Below are 18,008 nucleotides of genomic sequence, written 5' to 3'. Positions count from 1 at the left end.
AGGATTTGAAAAAAATGAATCACTAATACTTCAACGCACACCAATGTTTCCATGATATACACAAAGTCAGCTAAATTGCTGTCTAGTAATGTCATGGAAATAGCCCTTCTCATATACACCAACCTTTGACAGAACATGCATGCCTTCCTCACTAATAGAAAGTGATACAAACTACCTTCTCTTCATCATGTCCATTGCTAGAATATGCATTTAGTAAGGTTCCTATAAATGACTTCCAAAAAGGGGCTGTAATATTTGTAAAATGCACACACAGTTTTCTGCTTCCGTACCAAACCAAATGATTCAGGTCAAGTTTATCCTTTTAAAAATCCTAAATAGCTAGACTTTTAAATCCCAAAAGATAAATGTCAAGATTAGATAGTGATAATCCAGCTCATTAAAAAGCAATGTAACTATCAAGTGAAACTTGGAATTTGGGACTCTAATTAAATGTAATACAGCTACAATTTAAATGTTGTTGAGACACACCTATTCGAAAATATCAGTCGTAGATTGACAATAATTTACATGAACTGGAATCTACAAATAACCCTAAAATATCATACTAATACAATTGGTGAAATAACTTATTTTTATGTACACTTCTTAATTACTGTGAGGGAAGTGACAAAAAATTGTTGTGTCCCAGACTGAAAGTCATGCTCTGTCTAATTTTTTAAGGGTCTGCCTAGTATTTTGATGCTACAGTGTGGGTTTTTGACACTAGAGACCCTTTATGAATTAATTAATTATTAAAACTCTTTCCACAGGTAGGAATCTGACAACTACAGTATTTTAATTTATTCCACAGGTCTCATGAATTGAACACTAAGGGGTCAATTATCGGATGGCTGAGTGGGTGCGTTCGTGGCGGGGGGTGGGGGTTCCTAAAATTGGGATTCCTGGAGCGGGTCCGGAGCCCGGCTCCAACCCGCCCACTTCCGGGTTCTCCAATGACGCAAATCGGTGTGCGCGTAGCCCCCGCATGGAGGACTCCCACCTGCAATCAAAGCCGGCCGGATCCCACTTAAGATCATTATCTGGGCACTTGAGGTCGTTTACAGACCTCATTAGTTGGAGATTTTAGACTACCCAGAGCGTGTTTCCCATGCTGGGGGAAACACTCCCTGTTCAGATCTAGCAGCCCAAAACTGGGCATCCAACAGGCACTGTGGGCCATCAGCAGCAGCAGAATTGTATTCCAGCACAATCTGTAACCTCATGGCCCAGCATATTCCTCACTCTACCATTACAAACAAGCCAGGGGATCAACCCTGGTTCAATGAGGAGTGTAGAAGAGCATGCCAGGAGCAGCACCAGGCTTACCTAAAAATGAGGTGCCAACCTGGTGAAGCTACAACTCAGGACTACATGCATGCTAAACAGCGGAAGCAACATGCTATAGACAGAGCTAAGCGATTCCACAACCAACGGATCAGATCAAAGCTCTGCAGTCCTGCCACATCCAGTCATGAATGGTGGTGGACAATTAAACAACTAATGGGAGGAGGAGGCTCTGCAAACATCCCCATCCTCAATGATGGCGGAATCCAGCACGTGAGTGCAAAAGACAAGGCTGAAGCGTTTGCAACCATCTTCAGCCAAAAGTGCCGAGTGGATGATCCATCTCGGCCTCCTCCCGATATCCCCACCATCACAGAAGCCAGTCTTCAGCCAATTCGATTCACTCCATGTGATATCAAGAAACGGCTGAGTGCACTGGATACAGCAAAAGCTATGGGCCCCGACAACATCCCAGCTGTAGTGCTGAAGACTTGTGCTCCAGAATTAGCTGCGCCTCTAACCAAGCTGTTCCAGTACAGCTACAACACTGGCATCTATCTGACAATGTGGAAAATTGCCCAGGTATGTCCTGTCCACAAAAAGCAGGACAAATCCAATCCGGCCAATTATCGCCCCATCAGTCTACTTACAATAATCAGCAAAGTGATGGAAGGTGTCGGCGACAGTGCTATCAAGCGGCACTTACTCACCAATAACCTGCTCACCGATGCTCAGTTTGGGTTCCGCCAGGACCACTTGGCTCCAGACCTCATTACAGTCTTGGTCCAAACATGGACAAAACAGCTGAATTCCAGAGGTGAGGTGAGAGTGACTGCCCTTGACATCAAGGTAGCATTTGACCGAGTGTGGCACCAAGGAGCCCTAGTAAAATTGAAGTCAATGGGAATCAGGGGGAAAACTCTCCAGTGGCTGGAGTCATACCTAGCACAAAGGAAGATGGTAGTGGTTGTTGGAGGCCAATCATCTCAGCCCCAGGACATTGCTGCAGGAGTTCCTCAGGGCAGTGTCCGAGGCCCAACCATCTTCAGCTGCTTCATCAATGACCTTCCCTCCGTCATAAGGTCAGAAATGGGGATGTTCGCTGATGATTGCACAGTGTTCAGTTCCATTCGAAACCCCTCAAATAATGAAGCAGTCCGAGCCCGCATGCAGCAAGACCTGGACAACATCCAGGCTTGGGCTGATAAGTGGCAAGTAACATTCGCGCCAGATAAGTGCCAGGCAATGACCATCTCCAACAAGAGAGAGTCTAACCACCTCCCCCTGACATTCAACGGCATTTCCATCGCCGAATCCCCCACTATCAACATCCTGGGGGTCACCATTGATCAGAAACTTAACTGGACCAGCCATATAAATACTGTGGCTACGAGAGTAGGCCAGAGGCTGGGTATTCTGCGGCGAGTGACTCACCTCCTGACTCCCCAAAGCCTTTCCACCATCTACAAGGCACAAGTCAGGAGTGTGATGGAATACTCTCCACTTGAGTGGATGAGTGCAGCTCCAACAACACTCTAGAAGCTCGACGCCATCCAAGATAAAGCAGCCCGCTTGATTGGCACCTTATCCACCACCCTAAACATTCACACCCTTCACCACCGGTGCACAGTGGCTGCAGTGTGTACCATCCACAGGATGCACTGCAACAACTCGCCATGAACGAATAAATAAAAAAAAAGACGTGTTGCAGCCAGCAGCAGCTGCAAAGGTCCATTTAACAGGTGCGGGGTAAACCCTCATTCATTGCAGCAGGGCACTCTGTCACCTCAGACAAAGTTTTGCCTGCCACACCGTTGTCTCCACACTCCAAATTATTAAATCATACCCTAAACTCTGCTGTCCAACACATTTACCTACTTTATGGACCCGCTCACACTCACACCATTGGAGGACGAGCAACATCACCAGCCTCGCCTGGCATGCCGTACACCTCCGCCACGTGGAGCTGCACAACACAGTGCTGCGCAACAGGCACCTGCACAAAGTAGTTGTGCAACTATACATACACCCACTGTAGGGTGACCCAATGGGTGGCCTCAAGGGTGTTCATGGAGAACCTCATGAAAGGGCATTATTGCACAAGCCAGTCAAGAATGGCCAAGACGTGGCAGAAGTGGTGACAATGTAATATGTGATGTGAGTTGATCAGAAATCAAATATAAGTAAAAACCATGACAAACCCTCAAACACCCTTGTACATCCCCTTCACGCTCACGACACGTTTGCCTTACGCTTCCTACTACACATACATGATGTATGCCCTGTGGCTGCAGCACAGGTAGTGGCAGGTGGGGTGAGGCTGACCGTGAAAGAGATGCATGAGAGGGTGAGTATGAGACGGAGCCATGAGATTGTATGAGGATTGGGTTGAGTGGTAGTGGTGGGATGAGTACTGGCGAGGTGAGTAAGTGCAGGTAAGATGAGGATGAGCTTTGAGTGGGTGTGAGGAGTGATGTGATAGAGTTGTGTTGGCAATGCAGAAGGAGATGTGGGGTGGGGGCGGTGATGTGGCAGACGGAGTGTAGGGGAATGAGTAAGTGTACTCACTTCGGCTGACCTGTTTAGGTCATTGCAGAGCCTCCTGCACTGTATGCGGGTGTGTGATATGTTGGTGGTGCTGGTGACCTCCTCTGCCACCTCGAGCCAGGCCTTCGTGGTGGCAAAGGCAGGCCACTTACTCCCGTCTGCCGGGGAGAAGATCTCTGTCCTCCCCCTTCTCCTCACCCCATCCAGTAAGACCTGGAGTGAGGCATCATTAAATCTGGGAGCAGCCTTCCCCCTGGGTTGCTCCCTGCTGTAATTTTGGCTCCTTTCTGCAGCGTCAGTGGAGGGCTTCCCCTTTAAATAGGGCTCCTCCAGCTGACAGACTATGATGCGGGTGCGCAGTCCACCCGCTGCACAGCTTTCCAGCGCGAAACCCGGAAGCCAAGGTGAGTGGCTTCAATTTACTTACGATCGCGTGGGGAACCCACCAATTTTACTGGGTGGGTTACCCATGCGCCCAGTCGACCCCCCGCTGGCAGCTCGTCTCCCTCCTAATATCGGGCCCTAAGGCTTGCTACAGGTCCTGGAATACAAAAAGCATAATCCAGATCTCTGCTTTGTGGAATTTTCCATTCCTGTTATATGTATACTGGTCATCATCATGGAACTTCATTTCAAGTCAATTAAAGACATGATTTTACTTCTGATGCAGAAAACTTCAAGGAGAAGCTTCATCTCCATACTTTTCACACACAAATTCAAACCAGCTGTACACTTTTACTGAAATCAATGTAATATTCAGCAGCTGTTCCTCAAACTGATGTTCTTAACACAGGAAACACAGTAAGTGTGTGAAGCTCAGAACATCTAATTTATTTTTCAATGCTCTCTGAAAAACTATACATTGTTGGTGACCTGCTAGCTCTAGCAGTACAACACTGTACTCCTGTACAGAGGGATCTGAATCTCAGTCTACAGAATTATTTGAACTTTGTTCCTCTCAATGGGCTTCCACTAAGTTATGGCAGACAGCAGGACGGAAAAATTAGATGGGATTTGTCTCGGTGAAAAGGCAACTGCAGTGGTGGTCAAACAAAGTGGCAATAATGGCAGCCATGGAGAAACCTGTGACAGAGCAAGGGAAGAGTGCAAAAAAATGAATGAGATGGCTTGACATGGCAGGGAAACAGTAGACTATGAAACTTGGGAATTTTGAATTGATTTCTAGCTAAATTCAGGACATGTTTGAACTAAGATCCATCAGTAGTTTAAAAATATATATAAATTCTTATGTTCACATTTATAAGAAAGATTGCCTATGTAAACTTGTCATATTGCAGTGACACCATTCAAGCTGTGGTGGCCCTGTAGCACCTTGGTTTCGTGCCTTCCAACTCGTCAGTCTTCATTGCATAGAATTACTCTGCTCAAAATAATTCTACTTCCCAAATGGCCATAAGTTTTGCTATTTAACAGTAAATAATACCAAGTCAAAGTATTAATATAAAAATAAGGTCAGAATGTGTGAATTTAAAATGGGGACTGAATTACAGCTGTGCATCCTGGTCCATTATCCCCCACCCTCTAACCCTGCTTCACCTGAAGACTACATTTGGTCTTGACTCCCCATGAACAAGGTACAAGACCACAGGAGATCAACTAGTGTTGAATAAATCCATAAAATGCATGTCTCACTATTTAGCAAATTGCTCCTCCAAGATACAAAACAAATCATAATTATAATTAAAAATGGTATTAAATTTCATGAATTATCTCTCCAATGTTTTATGATGAATTAGGAGTCCTAACCAAACACACTACCCTCGATATTAATGCGGAGATAGAATCGGAGCAGGGGGTGGGTGTTCGATAGCAGGCGACAAACGTGCAACATCGTGGGACGCATGGGAATATCAGTTTTCAACAGGGATGCCTAATTATCATTTTACTTCAGGGTTTCGCATCTCCACTGAGCGTGAGCAGGCACGTCGGGGACCCGCATGACGCATTTTCACTTCCACAATTTAAAGGCCCACTTCACAGATGCAGTGGTGGAGGGGGTTTGGAGTTTTATACATTATGGCTATTGTCATCAGAGGGGAAGTTTATATACCTCCCAGCTCTGGCAAACAATCCATCCGTTACCTGCCGTATGCATTTATGTGCATCTATGTCTCCGGTAGCACTCTGGAAGGAACCAGAGGCAAAGAAATCGAGGTGGTGACTTTCACAGCCACTGGTAATACGTGGCTGCCAGGTCCAGCAGTCAGCAGGTCTTCTTCTAGGATGGTGCAGATATCTGCGACCACCTGACATGATAATTTCAGCTCCCTCCACAGCAGTCCCTTGCTGCTGATTATGTTCATTCTCTTCCTCGTCCGAAGTCCAATCAAAAACAGCCATGGCATCACCCATCGTGATGTTCTCTGTGAGAACACCTCCAAAACTCCACAAATAAGTCTCTCACAACAAGTACTCTCAACAAACCATTTCCCACAGGGAATTGAGAAAGCAGCTGCAAGCACTGAACGTTTATTCAGATCGAGACTCCTGACCTTTAACCACCCTGATAAAGTGCCGCTCAATCTTGCCTCGGTTTCACTGCTGAGTTTCCCGAACGTCAGGAAACCCGTGCAGGAGGTGTTACTTGCAAATCGGGCTCCCAATCACATTACAGGAGCCTGATCTACATATGTTAATGACCGACCCGCCTCTCCATGGCGGGATACTCGGACACCCTGATAGCCGCCGCCATAAAAAAGACAACGGGCGCGTGCATGGCGGGTTAGGGCCACATCTTGCATATTTGACGGTTTAACCGACCCTCTCCCGTCCATTGTGGGGGGGGGGGGGGGTGGCGGGTTAATTAATATCGAGCCCACTGTACCCACAATACAACAAGAATAGTGTACTGCATGTTTTACTACTTAACATTCACTTGTTTGTGGGTACGTACTTGTAGCTGTGGTGCAGCATAACCATATCCAAAGTTCATATTTAAATAAGCTTATTTAAAATTTGAGCAAAGTGAAGGGTTTTAAAAGAAAGAGATCATTTTGACTGTTTTCACATTACTGTAAGTGGCACTGCAGCCAAAGCCTGAGTTTGTGAAAGGCATATTGTTAGTTAAGAGACAGAAATATCAAATAAATACAGTTTTAGATGAAGTATTTTTCCTATACTTACTGTTGGGGTATTCTCCAACAGTGTGGTTTTTCCCATTCCAGTACCAGAGAAGCAGAGTTGCATCCCGTGACCCAGACAGGATATAACAGTCACCTCCAATGTACGATTCAGATCTGGCTAAACAGGTTATAACATCCCAGTGTCCGAAAATCACCTGAGTGAGTTTACCTGGAATGAAGAAATAAAAAGAAGAAATCACCATTCGCTCAGTTATAACTGAACATTCGATATTTCATGACACTGTATTGAAACTTTATTCTATTTCACCAATGTTCTTTCATCATGCCACATACATGTAGAAAGTGACAAATAGTAACCCTTTGAAGACTGTAAGTAGTCTTTCAGAATCAAAATTCTGCAGCGATTCAAGGCGGCGGCTCACCACGAACTTCTCAAGGGCAATTAGGGATGGGCAATAAATGCCAATGACAGCCACATCCCATGAATGAATAATAAAAATAATTAAAACAAAAAAATCATTTAAAAAAAATTAACATTCAACACATTATGACTTGTGAGAACACTATGTTCTTTTAATTTTATTTTACAACCTTAACAGGCAGCGAAAACAGAAAAGTGGAAGCCAGTGCATTTTGGGAGAAAAATCAAGCTATACACTAGGTGGACAGCAGTGAAGGGTGTGGATTAAGCCATAAAAAGGCCAGCAGCATTTTAGGTGCATTTCAGTGTAACAAACACATCCATCAAACGAGAGTTACAATGGTAGTAAATTAATGTTATCAATGACGTAGGTAGAGTGGGTAAATAATGTTAGAACTGCAGAAGGCACAACCCTACCAGATGTTACAGCACTCTAACCACTAGTCAGTATCTGCAGCACACTTAGTAAGGCAGACAGACTGGGGACATCTTGGCTATATTGTGCATGTGTAGAAAATGTGGATTTTGTTATATTTCTTTGCGGGTAGGGAGAAGAGCAAGCTTTTTTGTAGGTTATTTCATCTTTTCCACCCACTGCTCAAGTCTCAGCTTCCCACACATCATATCCTGATGAGGGAAAGAACAGGTAAATGGTTTCCTCTGCTCATGATTTTTTTTTCTCCCAGAGATGACTGATCTGACAAAGGGGGTTGACCTAGGGTTTTCCTTCCCTCTTGTGGGGAACCACCCAGCCCAAATTGGTGTCACCAATAATCTTTGAACCAAGATCACGAACTCAGCTTGTGGAGATTCAAGGTCCAAGCCATATCCTATAATACCAGGCATAGTACAGGGATGAAGCACTAACTATCCTTTTCTAACACAGTCATTTAGACAAGGTCTACAACAAGTGAAGTTTAGTGGCAGCTAGTCTTTCTCAGAGCCTTTCAGAACTCAAAATTATGTGATTTTTAAAAACTGGACAGTGTGGTTTTGCATTTTATATATATCTGTAATAAATGTTAAAGAATAATTCCTATCCAATCAGTGGGTGGATGAGTGGCCAGCACAGGAATACATATCAATGCACACATGTATTCATTTATATTCTACATATGATTTGTATATAACTTTAAAAAGACCAGTCTGGAATATACATGTCTAATAATGAGCTCAAAAGTTTAAGAATAGAATGTTTGAAGATGAACACTAAGGATCCAGCAACGATCATTTCAAATACAGACAAAAGGTCTACACAGCACTGGCGATATTTAAACAAAGGCACCAAATAGTGACTAATTTGCCTAGTTGGCCTGGACCAATGCCTAAATGATTATTATTTGATATTCTGAATTAAAAACCTAAATGATAACCTATGCGACAGCATTAGTTTCTCCAAAACAGACAGCCCTATGTTTAAGCAACCATTTATTAATGATGCAGTGCATTTATCGAAAGGACCGCAATCCATGCCCATATATTTGAGGTCAAGCAAGATTATCTCACTTTGTTGCATTCATCTTGAGAATGTGCCATTAACACAAAATGTGTGGTCTCCATCAATGGAACTCACTCATATGGTGGAGGCAACCTCTGGAGTTCCAAGGATATTGCAAACTTAAGAGTGCTGTGGGTCTTGGAAGCTGCTGTTGGATTAAGCACCACCAGTTCCAGCCTTCGAAACTTATGGAGCTAGTTCCGCAAAAGGAGATAGTGTTCTAATACTGCAGTATAATTTAATATAGTGGGAGTATGGACGATAATAATAGTGAAGCTGGTTTTGTCCTGTTTGTGGTGTATTTCATGAATTTATCAAATAATATTTAGGAGTTAACATATGTAGAATCAATAACAGTAACATGGAAAATAGTTATGTAAAAATATTGTCTGAAAATACTACTGGATCTAATCATGTACTGAAACTTCAAGTGCAGCAATTTCCTACTGCGGTTCATGGTGCATGAAGATCATAGTATTTCATCTGATATTACAATTTTGCTCTCAGCATGATTTATCTGGACACGTACAGCTTTTGGTTAGTTTCAGCTTATCAACCGATGGCACTTATTCTTTTATGTAAAAGATGAAGTGTAACAATTGAGTTTGTTTGTCACGTTATATGTGTATAAGTAAACAAGTTATCAGCACAAATTGAAGAGCATCACAAATGTTAATTATCAGTACCAATTTTGAAGGCGATACTGCTCGTATTATATTCAGCACAATTTGGGGACTAATACCAAGCAGAAGACTTCATCTCTTCAGCAGTTCAATAATCAAGGATCCATAGAGCACTTTTGTCAATTAGATATAATGGGAATTGAGGCTGTTCTTCATTTTTGGCTTGCGACTAAAAATTATTTTTCAGATCTCAAATTACAAACCCATGAATTATGCTTTTTGGAATATTTTTAATTTACTAAAGACAATTTGCATAACTTTGTTTACTCTTGTTATTTTTTTAAAACTAAGGCAGAGATAAATTATAAATTAATATACATTCTTATGAAGAAGGACTGAGTGAGTTTTATGCCAGCACAAGCACACCTCAATAATGGCAATGTCCAGCACGCGAGTGCAAAAGACAAGGCTGAAGCGTTTGCAACCATCTTCAGCCAGAAGTGCCGAATAGATGATCCATCTCGGCCTCCTCCCGATATTCCCACCATCACAGAAGCCAGTCTTCAGCCAATTCGATTCACTCCACGTGATATCAACAAACGGCTGAGTGCACTGGATACAGCAAAGGCTATGGGCCATGACAACATCCCGGCTGTAGTGCTGAAGACTTGTGCTCCAGAACTAGCTGCGCCTCTAGCCAAACTGTTCCAATACAGCTACAACACTGGCATCTACCAGACAATGTGGAAAATTGCCCGAGTATGTCCTGTCCACAAAAAGCAGGACAAATCCAATCCTGCCAATTACCGCCCCATCAGTCTACTCTCAATCATCAGCAAAGTGATGGAAGGTGTCGACAGTGCTATCAAGCGGCACTTACTCACCAATAACCTGCTCACCGATGCTCAGTTTGGGTTCAGCCAGGACCACTCGGCTCCAGACCTCATTACAGCCTTGGTCCAAACATGGACAAAAGAGCTGAATTCCAGAGGTGAGGTGAGAGTAACTGCACTTGGCATCAGGCAGCATTTGACCGAGTGTGGCACCAAGGAGACCGAGTAAAATTGAAGTCCACGGGAATCAGGGGGAAAACTCTCCAGTGGCTGGAGTCATACCTAGCACAGAGGAAAATGGTAGTGGTTGTTGGAGGCCAATCACAGCCCCAGGACACTGCCAGAGGAGTTCCTCAGGGCAGTGTCCTAGACCCAACCATCTTCAGCTGCTTCATCAATGACCTTCCCTCCATCATAAGGTCAGAAAGGGGGATGTTCGCTGATGATTGCACAGTGTTCAGTTCCATTTGCAACCCCTCAGATAATGAAGCAGTCCGTGCCCGCATGCAGCAAGACCTGGATAACATCCAGGCTTGGGCTGATAAGTGGCAAGTAATATTCGCGCCAGACAAGTGCCAGGCAATGACTATCTCCAACAAGAGAGAGTCTAACCACCTCCCTTTGACATTCAATGGCATTACCGTCACCGAATCCCCCACCATCAACATCCTGGGGGTCACCATTGATCAGAAACTTACCTGGACCAGCCATATAAATACTGTGGCTACAAAAGCAGGTCAGAGGCTTGGTATTCTGCGGCAAGTGACTCACCTCCTGACTCCCCAAAGTCTTTCCACCATTTACAAGGCACAATTCAGGAGTGTGATGGTATACTCTCCACTTGCCTGGATGAGTGCAGCTCCAACACCACTCAAGAAGCTCGACACCATCCAGGACAAAGCAGCCCGCTTGATTGGCACCCCATCCACCACCCTAAACATTCATTCCCTCCACCACCGGCGCACAGTGGCTGCAGTGTGTACCATCCACAGGATGCTCTGCAGCAACTCGCCAAGGCTTCTTCGACAGCACCTCCCAAACCCGCAACCTCTACCACCTAGAAGGACAAGGGCAGCAGGCACATGGGAACACCACCACCTGCACGTTCCCCTCCAAATAACACACCATCCCGACTTGGAAATATATCGCTGTTCCTTCATCGTCGCTGGGTCAAAATCCTGGAACTCCCTAACAGCACTGTGGGAGATCTTTCACCACACGGACTGCAGCGGTTCAAGGCGGCGGCTCACCACCACCTTCTCAAGGGCAATTAAGGATGGGCAATAAATGCTGGCCTTGCCAGCGACGCCCACATCCCATGAACGAATAAAAAAAAAACACCTGCTTACTCCAAAGAGCCCAATAAAATTCAACAACCATTATTCTTAGCACATAGGGCTAATTTAAAAAGTTTGTGCTCCCGGCAAGGAGCCTAGCCTGCTGAGAGTGCAAATTTAGGCGCGCACCCCTCACAATTTTTCAAATCAATGGGAACATTATAAGGGATGTTCCCCTGATTTCCCCAATATATGCTCCTGGTGGGCAAAGCTCTGTACTGGGAATGGAAACTCGTAAAATTAACTCCATAGAGTCATCACCGTTACCAGGGCTACAGTTCCACTTGTTAATTTCATATGTTAATGATGGGATTGTAGCCCATTTTCTACCTGTACCTATATCCATAACTCTCTAGTTTCATCATGTATAATAATGCATCATTTCCGTTACAGCCAACAACATCTGTACTCTATATTGCTCATTGTTTCATATAAGTTTTATCAAACATTTTGAATGTCATTTAAAAATTGCTAAATTTGTTGGCTACTGATTGAATCATAGCTATCATTACAAGGTTTAATGAAAATAACACATTGGGCTGCTGTACACTAAACCAAGAAATAGCAACGGAGAAAGAAAACTTCAATTATTATAAATATTATTTTGCATATAGGATATAGATCTAAAAGCAAAAGCAAAAGCAAAAACTGATTGATGTCTTGCAGCTCATTTAGCCATCAATATTTTGTTAATTTCTTCTCAGGGTGTGGGTGATACTGGCAGAGCCACATTTATTGCCCATCCACAGTTAGGCTCAGGCGGCCATCTGGCTCATAGCGATTGTTTGTATAACTGAGTGGCTTGTTAGGCTGCTTCAGAGGGAATTAAGAGTCAACCACATATCATGGGATTGGATTTACATATAGACCAAACCGGATGGGGGAGTCATTAGTAAACCATTTGGGTTTTTATGACAATCTGGTAGCTTTCATAATCATTTTTTCTGGTGGTAATCCACAAATTATCTTATCTATTGGATTCAATCTTGCAACTTACCATGGTGAGATTTGAACTAATGACCTCTGGGTTGCTAGGTCAGTACCTTAACCACAACGCAACTATACCCTGATTTCTATACTCAATTGACACAGAACATTTATCAGGCTAACGATGCAAGGGAAAAATTGGAATGAACTGATAAATTGAACTGTGCAGCCAAACAGAGCTGTTGTATTAGTAAAAAGGGGGAACTCAGTAAAGGGAGAGATGGACAGATGCACCCTTTCAAGTTTAGATCCAATTTTGTAGGATACATTTACCTTGATAGAATTAAGTTTGCTTTGATTGTGTGTCAGTACACAATTGATCCAAGCTAAAAAAAATGGCTTTCAATGGTCCTTAATTTGGAGCGGAGGCACCAACTTAAGGTGAACAGGATAATGCGGTACGTGGAAGTTGTTTTGAGCATGCTGTCCTGGGACTCTGCCATTAAGGTAAAAATTGCTTTCATATTGTGTGCTTTGAAGTTCTCAGCATTGGCAAAGGGCAGCTTGAGTAGTTGGTCTGTTATTCATAGATAGTACAGATTGCTGTATTTATAGAATCATAGAATGGTTACAGCACAGGAGGCCATTTGGCCCATCGAGCCCATGCCGGCTCATTATAAGAGCAATCAAGTTAGTCCCTTTCCCCAGTAGCCTTAAAAAAAAATTTCCCTTCAAGTATTTATCCAATTCCTTTTTGAAAGCCACAATTGAATCTGCTTCCACCACCCTTTCAGGCAGCGCATTCCAGATCAGCCTGCTGTTGCAGAAGAACCAGTGAATGTATTCCTCTGATTGGCAAAAGACCAACATGGTCACATGTAAACAGACAAGGACCTGAGGAATGGCTGCAGCATAATTGGATTATTAACTTCGAAACTTTCACTGTTCCCTCCGTTAATATCAAGGTAAAAGTGCATTAAATCACATTATTAGACTTCAAATTGTAGTGACTGATTCTGCGGCACTGGCAGGCAGTGAGGAGATGTGGACAGATTTGGAATTCTCTCCCCTCATGTGGGGGGTTCATAGTGACAGAACATGAAAAATACCTTCAGATTGAACTGTTTCATCACAAGTGCTCAGCAGAATTTAAGGACAATTTGACACTTATCAACACCATAAGCAGCATCACAAATGTACTTGTCAATAATCATTGTGGCTCTGTGTCTTTCCCTGGTACAGTTTGCAAAGGATTGGCTATGAATTGAAAGCAAGACATCTATTTATCCTGGTCTAAACTGCTGTAAACAACCAGGTCTACTGTCTACCTAATGTTGTTGAAGGCACCAAACAATAATGTTTAAAAAATTAATTCTCCATCTTTTTGAAACTGTTTTTCTTTGCTTTTTAAGTTCCCTGCTCCCAAGCCTCTTCCAAGATGGGAGAAGTACATGTGTGCCCAAGGCTGTCTCACCATCCAGTTTTCATTTCCTGTGGTGACATGGCTAAGAATAGGCACCTGTACTACTTATTAATACATCAACAGTGTTGGAATACTGTGGCCCTGTTTGGCACACTGCAGAGAATACCTAGCTCTTACACCTGAACTTATTACGCCCTGACTGGTGGACTCGACAAGAAGGGACAACTTCCTGTCAGATCTGTCAATCATAATATCAAAATGACATGGCCAGCCATCTGCAAGATTATGACTGTAGATAGACGGGCAGATTGAAACAGCACTGGAACAGCTGTTAGTACTTGAGCTAGACCTTTGCATTTATACCAGGGACATAAGAACTTTTGTAGTCGCACCTTAACAACAACAGCTTGCATTTATATGGTGCCTTTAACGTATAAAAAGTCCTAAGGTCTTTCATAAACGCATAATCAGACCAAAATGGATGCTGAGCCAAAGGAGGAGATGTTAGGAGAAGTGCTCAAAAGCTTGGTCAAATGGGTCAGTTTTAAGGAGCGCCTTAAAGGAGAAGACGAAGGGAAAGGGGTTTAGGGAAGGGATTGCAGAGTGCGAGGCCTAGACAGCTAAAAGCATGACCGCCAGTGGTGGGACAAAGGGAGGGAGGATGCACAATAGACCAGAGTCAGAGGACCATAGAGTCTGGGAGGGGTGTTGTAGGGTTGGAGCAGGTTACAGAGGTAGGGAGAGGCAAGGCCATGAAAGGATTGAAACACGAGGATAAGAATTTTAAATTTGAGGCATGGGGGGACCAGAAGCCAATGTAGGTCAGCAAGGACAGGTGTGATGGGTGGGAGGGATTTAATGCAGGATATGATATGGCAAGCAGAGTTTTGGATGGGCTGGAATGTATGGAGGGTAAGAGGATGGGAGACTAGCCAGGAGAACATAGGAATAGTCGGATCTGGAGGTGACAAAGGCATGGATGATGGTTTCATTGGCATGGGTACGGTAGCATAGTGGTTATGTTACTGGACTAGTAATCCAGAGGCCTAGACGACTAATCTGGAGACACAAGTTCAAATCCCACCATAGCAGCTGGGGAATTTAAATTCAGTTAATTAAAATAAAATCTGGAATAAAAAATACTAGTACCAGTAATGGCATCATATAAATGACAATAAAACTACCGGATTGTTGTAATAACCCATCTTGTTCACTAATGCCCTTTAGGGAAGGAAACCTGCCGTCTTTACCTCGGTCTGGCCTATATGTGACTTCAGACCCACAGAAATGTGATTGATTCTTAACTGCCCTCTGAAATGGCCTAGCAAGCCACTCAATTGTACAATCCTGCTACAAAAAGATATAACAAGAATAAAACTGGACGGATCACCCGGCATCAGACCACTAAGCACTGGACACGACAAAGGCAAATCAAGCCCAGTCGACCCTACAAAGTCCTCCTCACTAATATCTGGGGACTTGTGCCAAAATTGGGAGAGCTGTCCCATAGACTAGTCAAGCAACAGCCTGAGATAGCCATACTCACAGAATCATAGCTTTCAGCCAATGTCCCAGATTCCTCCATCACCATCCCTGGGTATGTCCTCTCCCACCAGAGGTGAAGATACAGTGGTATAGGGAGTGGCCCTGGGAATCCTCAACATTGACTCCGGACAAATTTATTAGCGTTCTTAAAGGAAGTAATGAGCAGGGTGGATAAAGGGAAGCCCATTGATGTAGTGTACTTAGGATTTCCAAAAGGCATTCGATGGGGTACCACATAAAAGGTTACTGCACAAGATAAGAGCTCATGGAGTTGGGGGTAATATATTAGCATGGATAGAGGATTGGCTAACTAACAGAAAACAGAGAGTCAGGATAAAGGGGTCATTTTCAGGGTGGCAATCTGTAACTAGTGGGGTGCCACAGAGAATGGTGCTGGGGCCTCACATATTTACAATCTATATCAATGACTTGGATGAAGGAAGTGAGTGTACTGTGGCCAAATTTGCTGATAATACAAAGATAGGTGGAAAAGTAAGTTGTGAGGAGGACACAAAATGTCTGCAAAGGGATATAGACAGGTTAAGCAAGTGGGCAAAAATTTGGCAGATGGAGTACAATGTGGGAAAATGTGAAGTCATCCACTTTGGTAGGAATAAAAAGCAAAATATTATATAAATGGAGAAAGACTACAGAATACTGCGGTACATAGGGATTTGGGTGTCTTCATACATGAAACACAAAAAGTTAGCATACAGGTGCAGCAGGTAATTGGGAAGGCAAATGGAATATTGGCCTTTATTTCTAGGGGTATGGAGTATAAAAGCAGGGAAGTCTTGCTACAACTATACAGGGTGCTGGTGAGACCACACCTAGAGTACTGCATACAGTTTTGGTCCCCTTATTTAAGGAAGGATATACGTGCATTGGAGGCAGTTCAGAGAAGGTTCACTAGGTTGATTCCGGGTATGGAAGGGTTTTCTTATGAAGAAAGATTGAGCAGATTGGGCCTATACTCACTGGAATTTAGAAGCATGAGAGGAGATCTTATTGAAACATATAAGATTCTGAGGGGGCTTGACAAAGTGAATGTTGAGAGGATGTTTCCCCTCATAGGAGAATCTAGAACTAGGGGGCATCGTCTCAGAATAAGGGGTCACCCATTTATGATGAGATGAGGAGAAATTTCTTCTCAGAGGGTTACGAACCTTTGGAATTCTTTGCCCCAAAGAGCAATGGAGGCTGAGTCATTGAATATATTCAAGGCTGAGTTGGACAAATTTTTGATAAGCAAGGGAGTCAAAGGATATGGGGAACAGGCGGGAAAGTGGAGTTGAGGCCAGAATAAAATCAGCCATGAACTCATTGAATGGTGGAGCAGGATTGACGGGCCAAATGGCCCACTCTTGCTCCTGTCTCTTATGTTATGACCTGTTTGACCTGATGCCGTGAAGTCTCACGGCATCAGGTCAAACATGGGTAAGGAAACCTCCTGCTGATTACCACCTACCGCCCTCCCTCAGCTGATGAATCAGTCCTCCATATTGACCATCACTTGGAGGAAGCATTGAGGGTAGCAAGGGCACAGAATGTACTCTGGTTGGGGGACTTCAATGTCCATCACCAAGAGTAGCTCGGTAGCACCACCACTGACCGAGCTGGCAGAGTCCTAAAGGACATCGCTACCAGACTGTGACCTGTGGCAGGTGGTGAGAGAACCAACACCAGGGAAGAACCTACTTGACCTTGTCCTCACCAATCTACCTGTTGCAGATGCATCTGTAGATTATAGTATTGGTAGGAGTGACCACCGCACAGTCCTTGTGAAGACGAAGTCCCATCTTCACACTGAGGCCACCGTCCATCGTGTTGTGTGGCACAACCACCGTGCTAAATGGGATAGATTCAGAACAGTTCTAGCAGCTCAAAACTGGGCATCCATGAGGCGCTGTGAGCCATCAGCAGCAGCAGAATTGTATTCCACCACAATCTGTAACCTCGTGACCCAGCAAATCCCTCACTCTACCATTATCATCAAGCCAGGGGATGTACCCTGGTTCAATAAGGAGTGTAGCAGAGCATGCCAGGAGCAGCACCAGGCGTAGGTAAAAATGAGGTGCCAACCTAGTGAAGCCGCATGCTATAGACATATCAAAGCTCTGCAGTCCTGCCACATCCAGTCGTGAATGGTGGTGGACAATTAAACAACCAACGGGAGGAGGAGGCTCCGTGAACATCCCATCCTCAATGATGGCGGAGTCCAGCACGTGAGTGCAAAAGACAAGGCTGAAGCGTTTGCAACCATCTTCAACCAGAACTGCCGAGTGGATGATCCAACTCGGCCTCCTCCCGAGATCCCCACCATCACGGAAGCCAGTCTTCAGCCAATTAGAATCACTCCACTTGATATCAAGAAATGGCTGAGTGCACTGGATAGAACAAAGGCTATGGGCCCCGACAACATCCCGGCTGTAGTGCTCCAGAACTAGCCGCGTCTCTAGTCAAGCT

General features: G+C 44.1%; 1 protein-coding gene across 4 annotated transcripts in view; it reads right to left on the bottom strand.

Moving 5' to 3' along the window:
- Positions 1 to 18,008, bottom strand: part of lrba (LPS-responsive vesicle trafficking, beach and anchor containing) — a 753,934-nt gene that overhangs the window by 37,112 nt on the left and 698,814 nt on the right. For all 4 annotated transcript variants that reach the window (XM_067992149.1, XM_067992164.1, XM_067992158.1 and 1 more), the window contains one exon: positions 6,976 to 7,143. In XM_067992149.1, the coding sequence (XP_067848250.1) occupies positions 6,976 to 7,143 (168 nt within the window). The remainder of the gene's footprint in view (positions 1 to 6,975; positions 7,144 to 18,008) is intronic.

This window comes from Heptranchias perlo, chromosome 1 (assembly GCF_035084215.1).
Source record: "Heptranchias perlo isolate sHepPer1 chromosome 1, sHepPer1.hap1, whole genome shotgun sequence".
Taxonomy (NCBI): Eukaryota; Metazoa; Chordata; class Chondrichthyes; order Hexanchiformes; family Hexanchidae; genus Heptranchias; species Heptranchias perlo.
The sequence above is the reverse complement of the archived record's forward strand: the minus strand, read 5'-3'. Positions and strand labels throughout refer to the sequence as shown.